The sequence below is a fragment of the Temnothorax longispinosus genome, chromosome 1 (genome assembly GCF_030848805.1).
Source record: "Temnothorax longispinosus isolate EJ_2023e chromosome 1, Tlon_JGU_v1, whole genome shotgun sequence".
Classification (NCBI taxonomy): domain Eukaryota; kingdom Metazoa; phylum Arthropoda; class Insecta; order Hymenoptera; family Formicidae; genus Temnothorax; species Temnothorax longispinosus.
In genome coordinates, this window is record NC_092358.1 from 27789444 (window position 1) to 27809918 (window position 20475).

At 46.2% G+C, this 20475-nt stretch overlaps 2 protein-coding genes across 4 annotated transcripts in view; one reads left to right on the top strand and one right to left on the bottom strand.

The window, feature by feature from the left end:
• Positions 1–396: 396 nt before the first annotated feature.
• On the bottom strand, positions 397–6428 carry LOC139822838 (protein FAM114A2). Of its 3 annotated transcripts, none has more exons than XM_071794951.1 (5): positions 6290–6428; positions 2201–3362; positions 1436–2037; positions 1047–1364; positions 397–974 (listed from the first exon to the last, which is right to left on the bottom strand). In XM_071794951.1, exons 2-5 carry the CDS (start codon positions 3333–3335, stop codon positions 900–902), a joined length of 2130 nt encoding a protein of 709 aa, XP_071651052.1. In that variant the 5' UTR covers positions 3336–3362; positions 6290–6428; the 3' UTR covers positions 397–899. The 3 variants fall into 3 exon arrangements, with proteins under 3 accessions (XP_071651052.1, XP_071651064.1, XP_071651055.1); XM_071794963.1 differs by lacking the exon at positions 6290–6428 and having other exon boundaries at positions 2201–2527; positions 2612–3670; XM_071794954.1 differs by lacking the exon at positions 6290–6428 and having other exon boundaries at positions 2201–2530; positions 2612–3670.
• The window catches only part of Kibra (WW and C2 domain containing protein kibra), a 61565-nt gene continuing 44955 nt past the window's right edge, over positions 3866–20475 (top strand). The window contains exon 1 of the mRNA XM_071794831.1: positions 3866–7089. Within this exon, the coding sequence (XP_071650932.1) occupies positions 6962–7089 (128 nt within the window). The 5' untranslated portion in view covers positions 3866–6961. The remainder of the gene's footprint in view (positions 7090–20475) is intronic.

Sequence of the window (20475 nt, forward strand, 5' to 3'; positions counted from 1 at the left end):
AGTTTGGGAAAGTTCGACGCCAGTACCGTCTGCTACTAACATTACTATAGGCTCATCCACGAAACCGCCGACAGCAAGTTTGAATTTTAACGCGCCGATTAATTTGCGCGTTTACAATTACACCATTGCCAGTAAACGGAACCAACTCAAACTTTCAACTTCAAAAGCCTCCCGTTGGTAACAAACGAGGGAAACATTGATCATTCATCTCGGATCATTTTTTGCAACACAAGCAAATTGTTATCTTCAACACACATTGTAAAGTCTCCTCTACCAGATTGTTAACGTTAATGACAATGTTAAAGCAAACGCTATATTATATAAAAAAGTATTTTTATATTCATCATTTATGATCATTATTAATCATTGTGATATTCTTATCTTTTTCTACATGTGTTGTCGATATATACATAGCGTAATCTTTATTGGAATTTGTACCTTATGTTACAGATATTCCGTATCTTACACATCAATCATACTTTTATATTATTAAATACCTCAAGTTTAATTATTTTGTAATAATATGTGCATTACTCTAGTGCACAGATAATTAAAACAATTTTCTACTAAAACCTGTTAAATGGATGCCCAGTGTATGCATGCATGTATATATAGATATTGTCATATATCTGTAGTTATTTCGCATTGACACTAAATACTACAAAAAACGATAACGACAAAAAATTCATTAAATCAAGTAATGTAAATATACTGAGTTAGCAGAATTAAGTTGGTCCCTTTTTTTTTAAATATAGATACTTTCTTGAAGGATAGAATATATGAAAATTATTTATGAAACAGGGAAGTGGTATAACATTATGCTCTAAATCGAAAATTGTATTTAATCTAGATATCGTTAAATATATAAAGTGTAAAAAATTGTCTTTTAATCTTTATCATTAGATCGCTCCAACTTGCAGAATCGGAATGAGGAGCCTAAAGGCATCTTGAATATATGAATTTGCGTTAGCAGCCTGTGTGGAAAAAGAAGATTTTAGCATTACGATAATTACGCTACTTGAATTATTCAACGGATTCTTACTTACTTCTAAGAAAATCATTGTTATATTCGCATTGACGTTATCTGGCTTTTCCGCAGTCTCGGCAAACTGATTTAACGTATTGCAGAATGAATTGGCCAATAAGCTAATTTGATCGGACAGAATATTGGTAAGTTGCACCAAGGCGTCTGCTTCGTTCACTGTACTACGACGTTCCTTGATTAACAACAGTTCTGCCGTTTTATGAAATCTCTCTACGGAGAACGCTGTAAACTGTGCCAGTGTCGATATAGCGTTCTGAAAGATCTCCTGATCTGTGTGCGTCGAGGGTGACGCAAGATAATTTTCCGTTTCTGTCCAAACCTGAAAATACAGTTATTTTTATCGTGTTTTCAATAAACAGAATTCTTTCAATACCGCGGATATTCTCTTACGCTATATAGTTTCTCGTAAGTGATATCGACACCAAGCTCGTGGCAAGCGTTCCCTAATCTGCTTTTCAAATCTTTATTATCTTTATCTTCGTCATCTTCATCGCCTAGATCGCAAAGTTCTTTGATCTCTTCCAATGTTTCTTGCACGGAAGTCAAGTCGCTCGTATCCAGCTCGATTAGGTATTGTTGAATTTTCATATTGCTCTGCTTCGATAACATTTCCAGAGCTTCTAAGTGGACGAGTCCCTGATAATCGTCGAACAGACTCTCGAAATGCACTTTCCTCGCCAATTCGCGTTCCTCGATCGTCTTCTCCTCGGTTTCAGCCTTTTCCTTCGCTTCCCTGAGAATTTGCGACAAGTTTGGTTTCTCGGGCTCGTTCATGAAGAAGGCTCTTTTCTTCTTTAATCCGGGATCACCTTCTTGCAGCACCTCCATCGTTTTCTTTCCGATAGCCTCCAATGTATCTAAACCGCCCGTCATAACTTTGCTACCAGTAGATTCGACTAATTTTGTGATCGAGGACACTCCCGACATCAAATTCCCGAATCCGAACGAACCGTATAATCGACTTTCCTGTTCTTGGATCTCCGGCTGTGCATCTATAAACACAAATTTAAATTACAATTATGTATGTTTATTTTCACGCAGCTGATATATCCAATGCAAAACGTTACAAGTGCCACATAAATAAACAAAAATGATATGTACAGTTAAAACATATGTACAAAAATCATTACGTAGAATTTATATTAAACATTGTACCATCAGTTGCGGCGACCGCATCTTGCTTCATCTTTTCCAACTCTGTAGGGTCACTGGGGTCTTGCGCTCCTATCGAACCTTCCAAAAGTGTAAGACCTTGAGATACATGACTAGTCAGGGTAGACACGCTTGCAGTAGCTGTATTGATTAACGAAGATACGCCCCAGTTTCCCCAAGTGCCCCAGCTTCCTAAAGAACCGTCATCCTGGATCTCGTCTTTGTTCGCCAAGGAGAGCCTCTGTAACACAGGCTGTAATTTCTCTTCCGTCAATTCGTCCGGCAACTCGACGTCATCCCCAAGTCCTTCCCAACCTTCAGGCTGAAAAACTTCTTTAAATTTTTTATTCGACTTTAATTCTTCCGGCATGTCCACCTCCTCCGACAAATCGCTCGACGGTCTAGATTGATTACCTGCTACTTGAGTTTTCGATCTTTCTTCAGTATCTTTGCTCGCAGACGGTAAGGATTTCTCACTTGAACACTCGGTTGAACATTTATCTTCCCGTTCCTGTTCGGCTGCACCAGTGACGCAACATTCATCGGCATTATCCTTCGCAAGTCTAGTTCCTAGCTTCTTCGCACCTAATTGACGGGACGTGTCTTGCCCTGGCTTCGTTTGGGAGATATCCTTGTCTCCCAACACAGTCTCCGTAGCTTCTGTTTTAGACATGGCATCTGGCGCAACGATCTCGCTACTCTCTAGCGTGGCTTCATCTCCGTCCTTCGCGGATATCGCGGAGGTTGATAAGGATTGCGTCGCTCTTCCTGAATCGACGGGTGACGTAGTCTCTCGTTCGTCAGAGGTCTTTCCTACGCGACCGACCGACTTGGCGTTACGTTTACCACTTTCACCTTTGACATCGTCTATCTTATCGCCCTTATCATCGAGCAGGGTCTCCTCCCGACCCGTCGGCGCATCTGACAGCATTCGGAAAGTCTCGGATCTCCTCTGCCAGTCCGTGTCGCCGCGAGGCGCACGCTGGACATACTCGGTATCGTCGACCTCGTCATCCGAATCGGAGTCCACCGTCGTTCGGTAGACCGTCGTCACGCGGGGGTTCCTCCTAACGGGGGCACCGCGGCCCAGCTCCTCGTCGGCGCTCTCGAAGTCGCCGTCGCTCTCGGACGTCGCCATCCCCTTCGTTCAACGGCCGACCTGTCCCTGGAAAAGACGAGCGTAGTTCCTGCACGCACGTCGGGATACGCGGCCAAGTACTTATACCGTCGTCGTCGTCGCGCGGAGCCTGACTTTTTCAGCGACGAGCTCGCGCAACGCTCGCGTCAACTCAACATATGCTCCACATCGCATCCAATCCCGTACACGCGCACGCACGTTACGCGCGTGTGCGTGTCGTGTGTTTATACGTGCCGAAACGCCGAACGGTCACGTGGACGACGGAGTCATCGGACAGGCACGTTAAATTCGCAATGATATGCCTTCGTGGCGGTCCGCGGCGACGCGTGCGCATGCGAGACGGGCGGGACGGGCCACGGACTTCGCGCTCGGTCCGGGACGCGGTCCGGGACACCCGGGTAAGTGCGCTCTCTTCTCGGCTCTGCACCTCTCTCGCGCCGCTCGTTGCACGTTGCACCTGGAGGAGACGAAAGCCAGCATACGCGCGACCGTTCAAGGAAAGAGAAAGGAGAGAGGCCGGGGTGTAGAAGGTGCAACGATCGTACGTCGTTCAAAAATATATGACACGCTTTTTTTATAGCAGGGAAAGGGAGCAGACGTCCACGTTGCCCACCCGCGGCCGTTACGATCTGTCAACACAGACGACCGAGACGATGTTTTTATTTCTCTTCCTCAGAACTCTCGGAGCTCCGTGTTGTTTGATTAAATATGTCTCGTTATATATATTCGCGTCAAGGCTCAAGCTCGGTGGAGAGCGAAATTCGATCTAATGATTTCAACGAACGCTTTAACGGCAACGACATTGACTTCTATTTCGAAGCAAGTGGCAAAGTCTGAGGCACTTGAAGCGCGAGTTTCTCCGAGTTTCCTCGGAAAATGCGAGAAATGAAGGAAACGTCTGGAAAATAAAATCCTGGATGACCTGAATAAATTCATTAAACTCGGACGGGGGAGCCTGCATTTTTCGGGAGCTCCATTTTTTTCATTTCGCGCGTCAAACGTATCGATCTTTGACTATAATTTTTAATCTCGTGCTGCGTACTGCATGCCTGTTCGAAAGAATTCCAGGGTGCACCTGCGCCTGTCGGCGACGGCGCGGCGCGGCGAGTCGGTGTCGTCCGGTGGCGCCGTTCTCGCGACGCGCGGCAAATATGCGAGGCGGCCGAAAGGGCAAACACGCTCTATTCCCGCTTCCCGCTTGCCTCTCGCGCGCGCGGTCAGAGACACACGAAACGCGAAAGGCTTACCGGCGACGGTGGGAGAGAGATGGGACGATGGGCGCCGGGGCGGGCGCGACGAGGACGGCCGACGGAGGATAGTCGGAGCTCGGAGCGGTTGGCGCGGGTGGAGGGGAGGAACGGTCGAGCGGGAGCGACGAGGACGGAGTCGCGGGTTGGACGAGGACGACGCGTCGTGGCCAAGGTGGTGGGAGACAGCTATGTTCTTTGCGGTGAATACGGATGAAATGGTACTGGAGGGGGGCGGGAAGAGATAGAACGCGAGCGGGAGAAAGAGAGAGAGAGAGAAGGAGTGAGAAAGAGAGGGAGAGAAAGAGAGAGAGAGAAAGAGAGAGGCATTGCCAGGCGGCGCGCACGGCATGAACGTCCAGTGGCATGTCTCAAACACTCGGCATGCTCGTAGCTGTGACGCGAGGTGGTAGTTGGTAGTATATCGTCGGAAACGAGAAAATCCGTCCGTCGCGTCGTACGTACGCGAAAAACCTGGTTAGCGCGCCGTGCGCCGTGGACGAGGGAGTTTATTCTCGGACTGTGTTTCTCGCGAAGGTGTACGGAAGGTGAGCGCGCACCTCCGTCTCTCTTACGCCGGTCAGACGGGAGAGATCGCGCGACAGCGGACAATTCGCGGTGTCGTCGATCGCGAGTCGCGAGTGCGGATCGTCACAAGTCAAACGGGAACGCGGGAGAGCACGACGTAACGAGAGAGAAGAGAGAGAGAAAACGGTAAGAAGGAGAGATCCTCTCGTGCGCGCCGAGAGCGAGGGCAGCGCGTCGAGGAGTCGAGTTCCCACATTCCTGCGTGCGAAAAACGCCAAGATCCGCTGCTCGGCATTAGCATTACAGCCGCGCGGCTAATGCAACGAGGAAAAGGGAACACGGTGAAACGTGCTCCGCTGCCGCGCGGAGCGGAGCCGGCGATAGCGCGCGTCGCTTGAAACGGGTCGCGGGCCGTTCCGCCTCCGCCGCCGCCGCCAGGGCCAGGGCAGTCGCGGGAGACACGACGTCGCTGTAGCGCTCGGCGGAGGGAGATCGCGCGCGCGACGGGCCACGGGGCCGGGGCACGGGCACCAACAGCCACAGCGCGACGTACACGCCAGGCAGGAGGACGAGTCTGTCGCGCGGAGACCGAGACCGAGAGAGGAACCGCGTGTCAGGACGATATTGTACCGCCGGTGCGGTGTGCGCGTATATATACCGTCAGTTCGCGAGTTCGTGACAGGAGCGCGTGGCACGCGCGCGCGCGCTGCCGAACGGTGGACCTTGAAGGTGACACTGCGAAGGGTAAGAAGGGTGGGAGGAAGGATGCTCCGGGACTACTCGGTGGGGTGAGAAACGCGCGACGAATCGTCGTCGTCGTCGTTGTATCGTTCGTGTCGTCGTACGAGCGAGGGGATAATACGACGAGTGCCCGGGAGGTGTTCCGGTCTCGCTTATTCTCGTCTTAATCTGTTGGTTGTTTGTTTGTTTTTTATTTATTTTAAATTGTGCTCGGAAGAGAGTTTCTCGAGGAAACGAGAGCGGGAAGAGAAGATCGTGTCGCGGAGATTCCGGAATCGGGGCGACGCGACAGATTCATTCGCGCGGCGTGAGAGAATCGTGTGCGCGAGTGTGCCGAAAGAAGAGAGAACGAGGAAGATAAATAAATAATAAATAATTGAAGAAGAAGGTGCGTGGTGGTGAGATTGGTGGGTGGTGGTGATGATACGCGAAGTGCACCTGATCGATGCACCCGCGCTCGTGCGAGCGCAACCCCACGACACCGTCGCCGTCGCCGTCGCCCGACATCATCGCCGTCGCTCGCCGCCTCGGGCTCTGCTCCTCGACGGCTGGCTGTGTTAACGGTGGACGTCCGCTCGAGAGAGGAATCTGAAGGCGGGGACTCTGACGTCACTCCGCTCATGATAATGAGGTATTCATGATGGCGGAGTAGCGCGCGCGAGCCAGAGAGAAAGAGAAAGAGAGAAAGAGAAAGAGGAAAAGAAAGAGAAGAAAAAGAGGAGAAAGAGAAAGAGAAGGAGCGCACGCACACACACACACACATATGCGAGTGCACGCTCCTGGTCTCGCTGTTCCTTCTGCGCGCCGCGTGGTGTGTGTACGATACGTTTTATCGCCGTCTCGCTCGCTCCCCCTCCCCCGTCCACCTGCCTGCCCTTCTCCGGCCGGGTCGACCGTCCTCTCTCGTCCCCCTTCCCCCTTTACTCCATTCCACCGACGTCTACCTGTCTCGCTCTCTCCCGTTCGCTCACGTCGCCGGCCGTCGCGCGCGAACGTGGTGCCGTATATGCGGCCCGAGAGGCGTGCGCCCGCGCGCCGCACAGATATGTGCCCGTCGACCGCACGACGATAGAGCGAGAGGTTTTGGATGGATTTAGAGCGCAGTGAAATATGCCAAGGAGACGGAATGGGGAGATACCGCTTCCGGAAGGGTGGGACGTCGCCCAGGACTTCGACGGGAAGGTGTACTTCATCGATCACAACACGCGGAAGACTACGTGGATCGATCCTCGCGACAGGTACGTTAAAGAGAAAAACATGCTTTCCTTCTTCCCGCGTGAAAACTGCATGACAATCAATGAGAAATAAAACGCTAAACAGACGGGACAATTCCCGGTCGTCGGACAGGTCCCCGAAGTTGATACGCGAATCTGAAACGTCTCCCTCTTCTCCCCGTCGCGCGTCGCTTCTTTCCCTCTCGCGACGTCTTCAGAGTTGCGCGCGCGAGAGAGAAAGAGAGAGAGAGAGAGAGAAGAATCGCGTGCACGTATCGGCGCGAGTGTGCGTGCGCTCGAGCGTCACGACGATGCCTCTCTCCCCCTCCGCCGCGCCGCGCCGCTCACGAGACCGCGATCTCGCGAGGATACGCGATTCAGCGCGCGATTCGGCGGGAATGCGCGTATACGGGGTGTATCGCGCGAGTCGCGCGCGCTTTCTCCACGCTGGATTCCACGGCGGACCCGGGACTGGATTTTTCTCCTCGACGGAGCTTCAACGAGTCGTTTATCGTTTGATATTACATTCAGCGTTCGGTTTCGAAATTTGATTTTGGTATGTCTTGTTGATCGATGTAACGATCCGAGTCATGGTTTACCGTAGAAAGATGCAAAATTCGCTCGTGAGAGAGAGAGGCGGGATTATTGTTTATTTCACTGGAATTCCCCTGGAGGTTCAATTCACGGAAACTTAACTTGCGATTCGTCGACGAAAGAAATGATCGACGTATGGATATATACGCGAATATATAGCATATCGCAATTCCGGCCTCCGACGCCTGTCGTGCAGAGAAAGTGCGCGACTTCCAAGACATCCTGTATACGTATCCGCGCGCATAGCTCGCGTGCTTCGGAATCGCGCGCGAGAATCGGTCGCTCCGTGTGAACGGAGCCTTTTCGCGTACTTTCCGCGAGCTCTCACTCGGCGGATTTTTTTTTTCTCTCAGCGAAGATAAGTATAGGTATGCTTTTCAGCTAATAACGTTTTTCGCGACGATTTTCGCCCATGTTGCATCGCAACCAAGTCCGACGGGCGAGCGACTGACAGATAGAGACGCCGCCGCGCCGCGCCGCACCGCGATAACGCGAGCGAACGAGTGTGAACGCCGCTGAAGTTGATAAAGTATGCATATGCGTGCATACACGTACACACACGCGTACGTCGCATTCCCGAGGTATCGAGGCTGCATAGTTGCATATAGTCACGTACGCCGATCGCGAGAGAAATTGATAGCAGGGCAGAGTCTTCTAATCTGGAACTCGCGCTTTATCATCCTCCAGATCATCGCTCGGTGAAATTTAATTTTTCTTTCTTTTTTTTTTTTTTTTGGCGTAAGTAATAATCGCGAGATATCGTCCTCGAGATCTTCGGAAAGTGGAAAGTCTCTTAATTCGTTGAACAATTTTTAAAGTCTGTTGAACTTGAAAATTCTAAGCAGCGAAGCTGATGCGCGCGTAAAAAATAAAAAATATTTTTAAAAATATTCATTTATATTACGTCAGACATTTTGCCGTTTACGGGACACCTTGTGTCTATCGTCGACTTTTGTCACCTTTTCATTTTTTAGATGATAACGAGGATAATCCTGTTGATTGCGCGTTTTTATCAGGTGTCACTTCAACGATAATGCCTCAGAAAAATCTATGCACTAAATTAATAGTGGATTAGTGCAAGAGCCGCTATCGCTATATACTAAAAAAAAAGAGCATACCGTCCTCAGATACTGTTATCAGTCTTTTAACCGATAGTCGCATACCAGGCGACATTCTTCGTTCGCGAGAATCCCCAGGTGGATTTTCCTACTTCGCGCATATCAACGCGCGGCTCGCGCCATTGGGATAGAGAGATCCTCGCGATCCGCATAGAACCTCTACGACTTCTCCGCGTAATTCTATCACGTCTATGCGATTCTACATTCGTCGCGAGCCACACGATCCCGTTGCGTATGGAAAATCTATGCATGCGCGATCCCGCGGATCTATAAGCTTCGCGTTGGAGATTTTTCAAATTGCAATTGAGACCGTGTGAGAATTCCTTTTTTGTCGCGTTTACGCTCCTCGATTACAAAGACGCGTAACGAACAAATAAGATTGTCGATATATGCAAACGTAAATGGATATACAGCACGGTTAGAGGGACTTACATAATTCTACTACTTACATCTTACATAATTCTACCAGTGTAAATATTAAATAGTTTCACTATTTTACTGTTTACACTTTCAAGTAAACTGAACGTGCGGGGCCGCTCGAAGAAATATTTTATCTAAACTCGTCGCAAGTTTGCCCCAAGACGCCGCGCCTCCTCGCCGAATACAATTCTTACGCGATCGAGTTTTTAAGTCGATTTAAGGAGACTTGAGGCTCGAAATAAATTCGCAGCTGGCGAGCGTATGGGCGTAATGTGCGAGTATACGTCCCGCGAATAAGGGGATCGCGTCTTCTCGGGGCCCGTGTGAGCGCCGCTTCAAGTTCGCGGGGCGTCGGGCGTCCGTATCCGCGCGCGAGTATACGCGTATATATCCATACCATGCCGTAGCATGCCATGCCATGCCATACACACCGCGCGCGCAACGCGCGCCGGGACTCGCCGCGCCCGCATTCCATCCGCCAGGGCCGCGGCGCGCGCTCTCTCGCCTCGCTGAAAAACGCGAGAAATCTGGCGATCAGGCTCGGCGTTGGCCTGGCCTCTCGTCTCGTGGCCGCGCGGAAATCGAAACGCCGCTGCCGCGGCCGCGGCGGATCTCGGCGCGAACCTTGGCTGTTGGCTGCTGCTGCTGCTGTTGCCGCTCGCGCCGCCTCGCAAGATCGAGACGAGGCGCCTCCGATCGCGCGTTTAACTTTGCGAAAGTTCGACTAAAGTCTACTCTGCTCGGCCGAGTTATGCGGACGTGCATAATTTTCTCGCTCGTTTCAAGAGTGTATCGCGGTATCGGTTCGCAGATCACTCGTGTATTCTGTTTCCTTTAATTGTATTCTGATTCTTATCGAAAAATTGGAATACGCGCAGTTGTCCAATAATTTTTTTACTTAACTGCGTAAATGTCTAATGAGTCGTTAGTACATTAGTAATATTGGTAGCGCACAACAGTATCGATTGACTATCGGTGACTATGGTACTTAACGTCAAAAAGCCGAAGTACTAAAGTTACTCCGTTTCGGGAAAAAAATTATTATCCGAATACAAATACAACAATACGATACATAAAATAGCGAAGTGTGAAGACTTCGTTAAAAATAACTCTTTTAAAGTGGTTTCGTTAAAATCGGACTTATCTTGCGAGAGATGGTATCTTTTAATAAAATCCAATTATATATACAAAACTTCATGCTTATAATACAATAGTTATATAACATAATAAACACGGTTGGACGTGTGAGATAAGATTTGGCGATAAGATTACATTCTTAAATGGAGGAACGGTAGCTGCATAGAGATAAAACGATACGTCAATTCGACGTATTTTCGGCGCGGTTTATCTCCCGTTAAAAAAAAAAAAGAAATGCGGGCTACCCTTACCCTCGGCTAAAACCACCTAAGTCACCTCTCGGAATGAACTCGTTTTGTTCGCCAATTTGTAAGCTGTCGTTTGCTGACCCGAAAAAAAAAGGTATATGATTTACGATTGCTACCTCGTAAAAGTGCGCGGGGCCGGTGGGGTGACGCCGCGAAATGTTCGGACGACGAAACAACGTATGGTATATACCTCTGTGGCCGAAAGGGATCGTCGTATAGACGACGTAAAAATGTCAAGCTCCCGAATTTTTTATCCGGCGCGCGGAGCGTCTGGCTCGAGGCAGCAGCGCCAGAGAGCGATGCATCTGTAAACAGCGCGATCCTTTTACGCGATTACGAGCGATCTCGCCTGGTCTTCACGAAGGAATGTCTGATGGCACGGTGGAAAGGATCCAGCGGCAAGACTTTCCAATTGCGCCGAGAAAGATTCGCTTCGCTTATTCTCTCGGTTTATCGAAACGACGCAGTTCTGTCTGCATTTACCGTGAGCGGTCGACCGATATTAATTAACGCGAGGGCAATAAAATGACAATAAAATGCGGCGGAAGTGCAAAGTGAGCAGACGAAGAACGCAATCGTATCTGCAAAATTCTATCTGTATAGGCTGATCGATCAAGTCGATCGCCGCCGCGCCGGTCGGCCGCGCGTAATTCGGAAGTGCAGGATCGGATCGGCATTATCAAACCAGCCGTTATCGATTCGCCGATAAGACGCGTTAATACAGCACAACAAAATATATAAAATGTGGAGGGGCTATTTGAGTTAATTAAAGAAAAAGTCGCTCAAATATATTTTAAAAGAAAAAGTCGTAAGTATACAAAATTTTCAAGAGAGAGAGGAGCTTTTTGGCTTTTTGTCTTGAACATTTTTTATTTTGATTTTTTCTTTAACTGACTCAAATAGTTCCTCCTTACTCTACGGATTAGATATTTTTGAACATTTATTCAACTCCGAGATGTTCGAATAATGCAAGGAAATTTACTGCCGCAGTTGGACCGTCGCGTCGCGTCGTCGCTCGCGTCTATCGTCGAATTTTACCAAAGCGATTATTGCTCGTTAGTGACGAAGTAGAAGGGCAAGCATCACGCGGGTTCGTATGGACCAAAAGTCCGCGTGCCGATTCGCGTACGCGTGTACGTAGCCGTGGGCTGTTGTGTAAGTGCACCGTCTTACGGGGCCAACCGGTATATAACGTACCTGCAACCGACCTGTGCCTAAAAATAGACTCCCGCCCGCTTTCAGTATATCCTTTGCCTGGCGCGGGGGTATTACTCTCTTTCGATTTTTCGTATCACGGGGACTGTTACTCACGTACGAGAGGACATCTCGTTTATTTTTGTCGCGAGACTCGGCTTCTATAAAAGTTGCGCACGCTTAAGAGCCTCGCGAGAAAAGAATTGAGATACGCTAACAATAAATGAAGAAAACAGTAAATTACACACACACACACGTGTTAAATGACGCTGGCATTTGGAAATTCCACGCGATTTTTCATTATATCGTTGATACGCGTTTCTTATTGATAATAAGAATCTGTCATTCGTATCTATCGGCAAGAGTATTGTTTACTTTTAATTATCTGAAATAATATCGAGGAGGGGGGGCGTACGAGAAATACGGATGATCCAATGCATGTTGAACTTTGCTCAGGGACGGATGTTACTGTGTATAATGTATGTTACTGTCGAGGTTACTGTATATACTGTATATAACTGCAGATTATTTACGATATACAAAAAGAGTGGGAGGGGGGGGGGCGTTATCGTTCACGTGTGTTAGCTCGCGAGATTCGTTTTCCTCTGAGATTTAATAACGGAGTCTGCATCTCGTCGTTGGTCATCGGCAACCCGCGATCGTGCGTGAGCGAACCAGAAGATAAAATATCCGAGCACGGAGCGATCTCGAGGTCGCTGCGTTGACGACGAAAATCACGGAGAACAGAAGATCCGTCGTTCTCTGTCGTTTCGAGGGGAAGAAGGGGGACAGTATGCGATACGTATACCCGGAATTAATTCGGCCCGTTCCTGTTTTCGTGTCGAAACGCGAGCGACACGCACGGCGCGGAGCCACCGCGGTTCCGCGTACCACCTTCCGTTCGTCGAAATCTCGAAATTTCGTTCCCCGAAACGCATTTCCCTTCGTCCTCCCTCTCCCGTCTCGTTCGGTCCCTCTTCAACCGAGAGTGCGTGGCACGCACGCCGCGGTACACGTATGCACGCGGACCGCCCCTCTCGATGCGATCGCGAGTGCGCCGCATCTGCCTGCCTCTCTGTGTTTAGAGAGAGAGAGAGAGGGAGAGATTTCTTCTTTCCTCCTTCCTCCCGCTTCCTCCTTTCATGGCTCACACCCTGCGCTGCCCTTCGCATTCCATTCGGTAGCAGATCTCCTAAGCGTTTATCGTATCTATCCGCAACGCGTATATACTCTTGACTTTTCCCTTCACCACCTCTCTACTTCTGCACCTACCAAATAAATTCATGAGCGAACGTATGTATACACCATAATTGCCGCGCGAACGTCGTTGGTAATTCGATACACGTTATTATGCACGCCATACCGCTGTATTATTTATATAAATTGCGTTACACCGTTACACGTTAGCGCGACAATTTAACGCGTTGAGCGCTTAAGACGGGACGGAAGAAATTACACTGCGTACACGTGAATTTATATTTTAGCGCGTTCATACTTATTCAATTAGCACAAATCGTAATAAAGGTATTATCTGAATTCGTATAACGTCAAACCAATTATTACAAATTATACGGAGATTCATAGTAATTCATAGTAATGTTTCCTCAGAATTAGATTGTATTTCTTGTGTAGAGATTTTACAAAATATTTTGAATAACGTGAATACGTTTAAAATAGTTTTAAATAGGTAAAAAGATGAAGAAGAAAAAGGTGGCCCGAAAATTATTACGGATTCCATAGCTCGGTTCAAGCACTTTCAGTTACAAAATTAACATGTTAATTCATTATCACTGATAATTATTCTATATGCAGCTATTGCTAGATTCGCATATAAATCTTTGAACAACCTTATAACTTAAGGACGCGGCTACAATGGCGAAACACTTGCTACCAAATTACATTACAAGCGGCAGATGATACGCCACGAGGGGACCTGTAGCATCTGCCGTACATTGTTTTTGGCCTTTTCTTCTTCCTGTCCCCCCTCCTCCTCCCTCCTCCATACATCTCTCTCTATCTCTCTCTCTATTTCTAAAGCCGCGCTAAGCGCCGTTACTACGTTTCCCGTACGTAAATCGTGACGTAAATCTAGCTTGCATGAGCTCGGAAGGATTTCGTTGCCAAATATTTTTGGATTATGCACAGGCAGGGTCCTCCGGGCGTTTCTCGACAAGGGGAAGAAGGGACGGGAGAACGCACGGACACAAAACGTGCTTGCGATTTGTTGCGCGCGCATATGTGAGAGACGCTTAATTTAATTTAAAGCTATGTTGCAGATATTTTATACGTGTTAGTAATATCACCTGGTTTCGGAGACATTGTTATTATTTGTTTGTTTTCAATGCTTCGTGATATACACGTACACAGGGTGTTCGATTTTAATCAATACACTGTAATTTTTTCGTAATTAAACAGGAAATGAAATTGCGTAATGAAAGTATGAGTATAACGCGACATTATCATTATTTAACCGTTTAATATAAATCTATACCATCGTATCCGCGCATTGTTTTTGAAAATGTTTTTTTAAATTGCATAGGATTATTATACAAAAGTTGGGAATTCTTTCCTACATGGTATTTATTTTTATAAGTTTTTTACATTTTGTTTCTCCGAAAAAAATTTCGATAACTGATACTTTGTACTCAAGGATGTTGCATTTATTTTATCAATGTGCATTAAACGTGTGTTTCATGATGCAAACTCGTTCACGGATCGCGACGAGACATTTATTCGTGTTCATTTTCAAATTCACCTCGATATTCGATATACATATTTAAAGAAATAATTTATTCGTAACTTATTAGGTATGTCGGTGCTATTTTAAGTCGGAGCAACGCGTGTTTCGCGACGCAAACACTCTCGCGAGTCGCGAGTTACGCTCGAATGAGTGCGAGGAGAGTCGTATGTCGAGCGTATTGTAACGTATACTTACACGCGTATATACACGCGTGACCGAAGCCATGGCACGGATCGCGGGGCCAGGAGTGTTCCCAAATTTGGAAATTCAATACATTCCTGCGTCGTGACACGGCCGCATAACCGAGGACGAAGGCAAACGGGGATTCCTGCGGAGAGTGCCATTATTTTCTTCTCGGAATCTTTACGCCCAGGCATAAACGCTGTGGCGAAACCAGTCGTGCCCCTCGACAGAACGGCCATTACGCCTAGTTAAAAATATTTTAAACTGTCATTAGCCGCAATTACAATTTACGTTTTATGCAGCTACGCGCCTTACCGTAAACCACTGTCACCGTATGTATGCAATTAGTCGGCCGCGTATCGAAAAACGACAAAAGCGAGCGAGGATCGTGCTCGTACAGTATATATATATATTTCCGTTCTGCACGCGGAATATTTCTATGTTAAGATCTACGGATTTAAAGTGTAAATCTTTTTTTATGAATTATCGACAACAATTTACGATATCAGGAATCCAAACGCGTATAAAACATTATAAAATGAACCATGTAAAAGATAAAACATAATTTTAATCAGTTTTTTTTCTTTGGATTACTTGATGGGATTATCGATTTAGGAATGATGATTCAGCTCGCGTCTTTCACGAACGTTCGTGAACGTCGCGCTGAGAATCACGGAAAATTTAACGTTCTAGATAACTGTGAAAATCGATCGAAAATGGTGCGATTACCGATCTGGAAACGGCTCGGCCAATTTCTAATAGACGCTCCGTGATCGCGTCGCGCCTCGTCGCGCGTACGCAAAGCAGATCAGCGCGTTAAGCGCGCCTCACTCACGCATGCGCTTTCAACCTCGTTCCAGATGCACGACGGACACATTCCTAGACGATAAATCCCCGTCACCGGCGCACGTTTCTTCATTATCGGGCCAGTAACTTCGTCAGCATCACGTTTCGCGTGTCGTCTCATTTTCTCCTTTCAGGTGCGCGATCAATCGTTCGACAGATCGATCGATCGCACCTCACTCAGGTGGCCTCGCCGCCGCGAGGCCAGAGCGCGAAAACCGTGAACGATATCCCGGTACGTGCGCGCGTTCGTTAATGCATAATGTTGGATCAAGACCAACTAGCCAGCCAGGACGAACAATCGCGAACGAACATCTTTCGAACGAAAGCAGCCCCCTTTTTTGATACATTGGTAACAGAGATAGACCGTATTCGTCGATATAAAATATTTAGTATCCGCGATCCCATTACATTCATCGAAGCAAGTTCGTTTATTCGTATATTCGTTTGCGCTTGATGTGGAGCCAGCTTTACTCGCTCGCTCGCTCGCTCGCAGTACCCTTGGGGCAGAGCCAGGTAGCCGAAGAGGCACCCACGCACGCGAGCCGCATGCCCACGCATAAACGCGTGCGCCCGCATTATTCAGGGCCGTGTTTTACCTCAGCCGACGAGAGGACACTGCCACACCTGTCGAGGCACTCGCTCTCGCTCTCGCCAGGTTCTCTCCTCCCCGGAATTCTCTCTCAAAAGTCTCGCGGGAGTAACTAGTCCGGGAACATGTGTTTAATAATAATAATAATAATAAATTTATTGCAATATACGAGACATTGAACAGTTACAAGAGAAATACAAACATTAACGTTTAACGTAAGTTTATGCACCCAAAGTTAGCGACTGCTCGTGCGACTGCTCTTTCCCTTCCTCTTCTCCTTTGAAGGACAACAAAAACAGATGGGAGATACAAACTACAAACTTTGCGACCTTTCAAATTCCGGAGTAAAAATTCTTGAATTCGTTATTGTGAACAGGAATTCGTTTCTTTTCCTATAGTGGAGACAAGGACTGAATGAGTTCATTCAGGGTTGTTTAACGTGATCGTTTCACGTACCATACCAGCATGTATTCTAACTTAGGTAGTATGTCCTTAGTCACACAACTTAGGGTATTTCCTACGGTATTACCTGCATGCGTAGAGGGTTTTTGCCGCTTTCTAAAAATCTTTATTGTATTGTCGTTAAGAAACTATACGTCAAGAAACTATTGTGTCGAGACAAGAAAATAGCAGAGACACAAAGAACAGCGTTCCTTAAAACAAATATTCTAATTAAGTTTTGTTTTGTATATACAAATAGTAATATATAAAAATATACAGGAGATTTCTCGACTTGCCTTCCTTGAAAAAATAAAGATGGATCAAATCGATTTTAAACGAAACAATTGACGAGTTTCGAACGAGCCAAGTTCGTTCACATTCTCATCATTTGTTCACGTAACGACTGTAATATTAATAAATAAATCGCTTTCAAAAAGCACAGGTGTTTATTCTCGTAATATTCGGATCTTAGATAATTCTTGATATTGAACAATAGTACATTTCGACGAATTAGTAGTTGTATATACGCTTATCAAATTACCAGCGACGCTATTGAATTGATAATAATCGCTATTCGGAATTTTAAGCGAGCCCTCTGTTACGTATCTATGCGTGAGCATCGCTTGAAGTCCTCACCTCGAAGTCGAGTGGATTAAGAGAGGAACGGTTCAGGAATTTGACGCGTTGGCCGGCGCGTCGAAGCGAGAAGACGGGAATGCCGTTCGTTGCCAGAGCGCGCGCCTACGCTTTAACGCGAACGTAAATCTTAATTTCGGCGATATTATTGTAATGGGCGTCGTTTATTCGCGCGAATAATTACTCCACCATCGTACATAGGATATTCCTGATCTCTAACCAGCTGTTTTTCGTTTAATTTTTTTTATCAACTTGGACTTTTCCTCAACGAATGTCGACTTTAACACAAATCATCAATGTTCCGATTCAAATGTCTTTACGAGATATTAATCTTCACGATTACAAACTTATTCACGTCTAAAATCTAGTTTAAGTTAGAAGGGATGATTTCAAGGGATGATTTTCCGTTTATCTTTCTGGAGTTTAGTTCTCGAAAAGCGCTCTTCCATTTTTTAATTCGCTAGTAATTTAAAAATTGTCGGTATTTTTCTTGAAGAGAACCAATAATTATCTGTACATTAATCCAGAAATTCCAGGAATGAAAAGTTCTTGCTATAGGTTTTGCTTTTGTGTATAAATGATCCTTGCAATAACATTGTCGCGACTCTTTCGTCTCGGAAACGTTGTTATCCCGTATGGAGTCATCGTCGTCGTTCGCGAAGAGTTACAGAAATATACGCTTTAGTGACACCAGCAGGCTCGGCGGCCGTTGCGACGTTAAGTGTCATCCCATATATTCGCGTCAAGAGATTACGGCTCGCAGGATGTATGGAATGCATATCAGCGCGAAAACACGCCCGCGCGGCGAATTTACGACTTTTTTTTAGCTCAGCCACACGAGGAATATCCATTTGGGTACGAATGGTTTTCTTAATTAAATAACGCGAGTTTTCATTTTTTTCAAGACATTAGCATCGGACTTTTTACGATTATTCCGGACGCTCCTGTCGTAAATAACGCATGTGTACGAGCGTAGAAAACTATTTGAGTACTTTATTGATTGTATTTGAGTATTTATTGCAGTATAAAAATTTACCGTGCGTTTTTAAATCGCGCAAACATCGGCCTGTATTATCGTGATTTATTAAAGGCTCGGCGTACTTTATCGACTAGTTCCTCGATTCTTTTATTTAGCACGACTAATAACAAGGAGGAGGCTAAACGTTCAGGATAACGTCCGAAATTCATATTTCACCGTGATTCTGATTTCCGTTCCTTAACGTATACACAGCACGTTTCTATACTTTCCATCGCTATTTGCGGTTTGCGACATTCACGAAAAGACTTCGCGTAGGCGTTCTTTCGTAAACGGTCATGAGCGACAGGAATATTACTGTAATCTGTCTCGCGAGCCTATTGTTTCCTTCGTACGCAATGCACAGGTATGTACGCGATGGATTGCGATCTAAGAATCTCGTGCACGGAGCAGGAAATGCGTCTTATCCTGCGGACGTTCATGCCACGATAATCGCCCTCGAATAAAAAAAAATTGCTTCATTACGCTTCGATTCTTCCTTCACAAAAAAATCACCGTATAAATCGATAATAAATTAATAAAGAATAATGTCATGATGTAGATTAACAATAAATTAACAGATAATCATGATAATTAAATTCAATTCGGAATGAATAATGTAGACATTGTAGACAAATTAATCAAGTTAATGGTCGATCCAATGATGATTTATCCAAGCTCACGTGCGCATTATTAATCTTTTCGAGAAGTAATTCTGTATCATTGCGCTCTTCGCAATGGTTTGAGAAGAGAAAGCGGAATAAATCGATTTATCCTAATCCGAGATGATTTCAGCATTTTGTCCGAGTGTTTCAGAATGGAAGTCACATATTCGTGCCGCGTTTCCGTGACTATAATCGTATATACGCCGGCAACGTTAATGAAGTGCAGATTCGTAACTTTGTTTTTCCGTCGTAAACGTACGCCTCGTGAATGGGTCCGATGAGGTGTTCATCGATAACCGGCTAGTGAATGATCGCGCGCGCCGTACCTATAGTCTTATCGGCGTGGCACAAATGAACCTGTTGTTATTAGCCGTTATCACATCTTATGGTCGTGAACCTATATTAGAAGCTCGTTAAAGTCCCCGCGTTGAAATCTTTAGCGTTAAATTTCTCCTACCTGTTTGAAGACCCTTGTCAATTAACGCTGACATTTCAACGATAATTTGACGCACCCTGCGTTACGCATTTTTTTTCAAACAGCATGTTTGACAATACCGTTCACAATTTTGTGCCTAAAATGGATTTCGTATAACATATTTTAATTTTTTAATTTTTAAAATTTTGTTACATCGTAACAATATAATCGCGAAATGAATTTTATCAAGTCCGTTTTGCTGTTCTTTAATCTTTCTAGTTTTACACAGAACTTATTTCTATATTTTGCTTTCTTAATTTTGCACTATATTTATTTTCTCTTGATTTCATATTTTTTTTTGTATCCTACTCTTTTTTAAATTTCCTAGATTTTATATGTACTTATATTTTATTTTTATAATTAGCATTTCTGCATTTGTTGTAACAACTAACCAATTAATTTTGATGAAATATTTTTTATATTGCTCAATTATTGTGATGCATATAAATTTTATTCCGACGTTAGATCTAACGTGGACGATTGTCGACGTAGCGCGACAGAGAACCGGAGAGGAAACGAGCTCTTTTCGATGGAACTGTAGGAACGGCATGCGACTCGTCCTTGATCTATGACTAAAGTTTCAACTTAATTACGCCAACAACGCGCGCATGTTCGCGAGCCGTTTTTCTGTCCCGCTATATCGAAACGACGCGTTTGCGTGAATCGCCCGTTGAATATTTATCGCGCGATGCTTGCGTTTCATTTAAAGTACTCAAAAATTTCTGAAGCGAGAATTTTCGAGGGATCGCGAACGCTTCGCGAACACCCGGGAATAAAGTGCGGCTTCGCGTTTGTTCGCGCGCGGTCACACGCGAAATTATACACGCGTGTCGCGCGAGAAAGAATGCTCCTCGGCCTTGGATGATCGTTAACAACGCGCCAGATTTCGCGGTAATCCGCCGTAGAACAAACACGTTCGTCGGGGCTTGCACAATTTCGGTCGCGAATTGGAGCGTCCGTCATGGATCACCTAATGACGGAGTCGCTCTCGTCATCGAGCAAATATCCGAGAGGCAGAGAGGGAGGAAACGTGAGGGAGAGACGCGGGGTGATGGAGGAGGAGGAGGAGGAGAAGATAGGATACGGTTAGGCGTTGATGTTTCTGGGAA